The sequence below is a fragment of the Cebus imitator genome, unplaced genomic scaffold, assembly GCF_001604975.1.
Source record: "Cebus imitator isolate Cc_AM_T3 unplaced genomic scaffold, Cebus_imitator-1.0 Scaffold469, whole genome shotgun sequence".
Lineage (NCBI taxonomy): Eukaryota > Metazoa > Chordata > Mammalia > Primates > Cebidae > Cebus > Cebus imitator.
The window spans coordinates 1,214,171-1,215,932 of NW_016107784.1; the positions used below are offsets into that span (position 1 = coordinate 1,214,171).

At 43.0% G+C, this 1,762-nt stretch overlaps 1 protein-coding gene across 1 annotated transcript in view; it reads left to right on the top strand.

Annotated features, from left to right (window-relative positions):
* A2ML1 (alpha-2-macroglobulin like 1) overlaps window positions 1-1,460 on the top strand; it is a 62,251-nt gene extending 60,791 nt beyond the window's left edge. The window contains exons 30-31 of the mRNA XM_037732738.1: window positions 681-855; window positions 1,308-1,460. Coding sequence (XP_037588666.1) covers window positions 681-855; window positions 1,308-1,348 — 216 coding nt within the window. The 3' untranslated portion in view covers window positions 1,349-1,460. The remainder of the gene's footprint in view (window positions 1-680; window positions 856-1,307) is intronic.
* Window positions 1,461-1,762: the final 302 nt, after the last annotated feature.

Genomic DNA, 1,762 nt, shown 5'->3' on the forward strand with positions numbered 1-1,762 from the left:
ATTTTTAGTAGAGACAGCGTTTCTCCATGTTGGCCAGGCTGGTCTCCAACTCCTGACCTCAGGTGATCCACCCGCCTCTGCCTCCCAAAGTGCTGGGATTACAGTCATGAGCCACTGTGCCAGACTAAAAATTTTTTAATTTTTAAAATTATTTTATTTTATTTTATTTTATTCTATTTTTGAGATGGAGTCTTGCTCTGTTGCCCAGGCTGGAGTGCAGTGGTGCATGCCGCCACGCCCCACTAATTTTTGTATTTTTAGTAGAGATGGGATTTCACCATGTTGGTCAGGCTCATCTTCTACTCCTGACCTTGTGATCTGCGCCTCCCAAAGTGCTGGGATTACAGGCGTGAGCCACTGCACCCGGCCATTTTTTTCTGAGATGGAGTCTTAATCTGTCGCCCAGCCTAGAGTTCTGTGGCACAGTCTCAGCTCACTGCAACCTCTGCCTCCTGGGTTCCAACAATTCTCCTGCCTGTGTGCGCCACCACGCCCCACTAATTTTTGTATTTTTAGTAGAGATGGTGTTTCACTGTGTTTGCCAGGATGGTCTCGATCTCCTGACCTTGTGATCCACCCATCTTGGCCTCCTAAAGTGCTGGGATTGCAGGTGTGAGCCAGCGCATCAGGTGGAGTTTCAGGAAATCTGCATGAAGACAGCAAGGGTCTTTTAACTCCACATTGCTCAGAGTGTAATTTTCATTTTAGTTCTAAGGTACCGTTTCATCTGTCTTCCCCTTACTGTCTTACAGCTCAGTAAGAACACTCAGACTTATACCTTCACCATCAGCCAAAACGTGTTCGTCACCAACTTGAAACCAGCAGCCATCAAGGTCTATGACTACTACCTACCAGGTGAGGGCTGGCCTGAAATGAGAGCTGAGAAATAACCTGCGTCTTCCAACTTACTTCTGCCTCATTCTTTGTGGCTTCTCTCTCAATTTTGCAAATACTCCTTCCCAAGCCAAGTAGCACATAATTAAATTATGTAATCTCCTAAAACATTTTAATTCAATTGTGTGCCATTTTTAAGTTTTGTACACTTGAGACATTTTATATGATGTGGTCCTTAGACCAAGAAGAGAATAATGTGAATGAACCATTGTTCTATTTCTATTATTTTTACTATGAATAATAATTTGTCACAATGTGCAAATGTTAGTGATTGAAACTGTCTTGTAATTCCGAATATGCTCATAACCTGTAGAGATTCTCTGGAAAAGGCTAAAGCCGTGCTTTTATCATCCATTTTCCCTCTAAATATAGGAGGCCCTCAAAGTAATAATATGTTTTATTTCATTTTACAGATGAGCAGGCAACAATTCAGTATTCTGATCCCTGTGAATGAGGTAAGTCCAGGGAGTTATGAGTTAGAGTGAAGTTATGGGTTAGAGTGGCAGAAGTTAAGAGGACCCTTGTTTGACTTATTGTTATTGTCTTCTTTTTCTTTTATTTATTTATTTATTTATTTATTTTGAGATAGGGTCTTGCTGTTCCGCCCAGGCTGGGGTGCCATGGCGGAAGTTGAGTGGCTCACCTCCCAGGTTCTAGTGATTCTCCTACCTCAGCCTCCCGAGTTGCTGGGATTATAGGCGCCCACCATAACTTAGCCTTGCTAATTTTTGGATTTTTAGTAGAGACAGGGTTTCACTATGTTGACCAGGCTGGTCTAGAACTCCTGACTTCAGGTGATCTGCTCACCTTGGCATCCCAAAGTGCTGGGATTACAGGCATGCGCCACCATGCCCAGCTAATTTTTTGT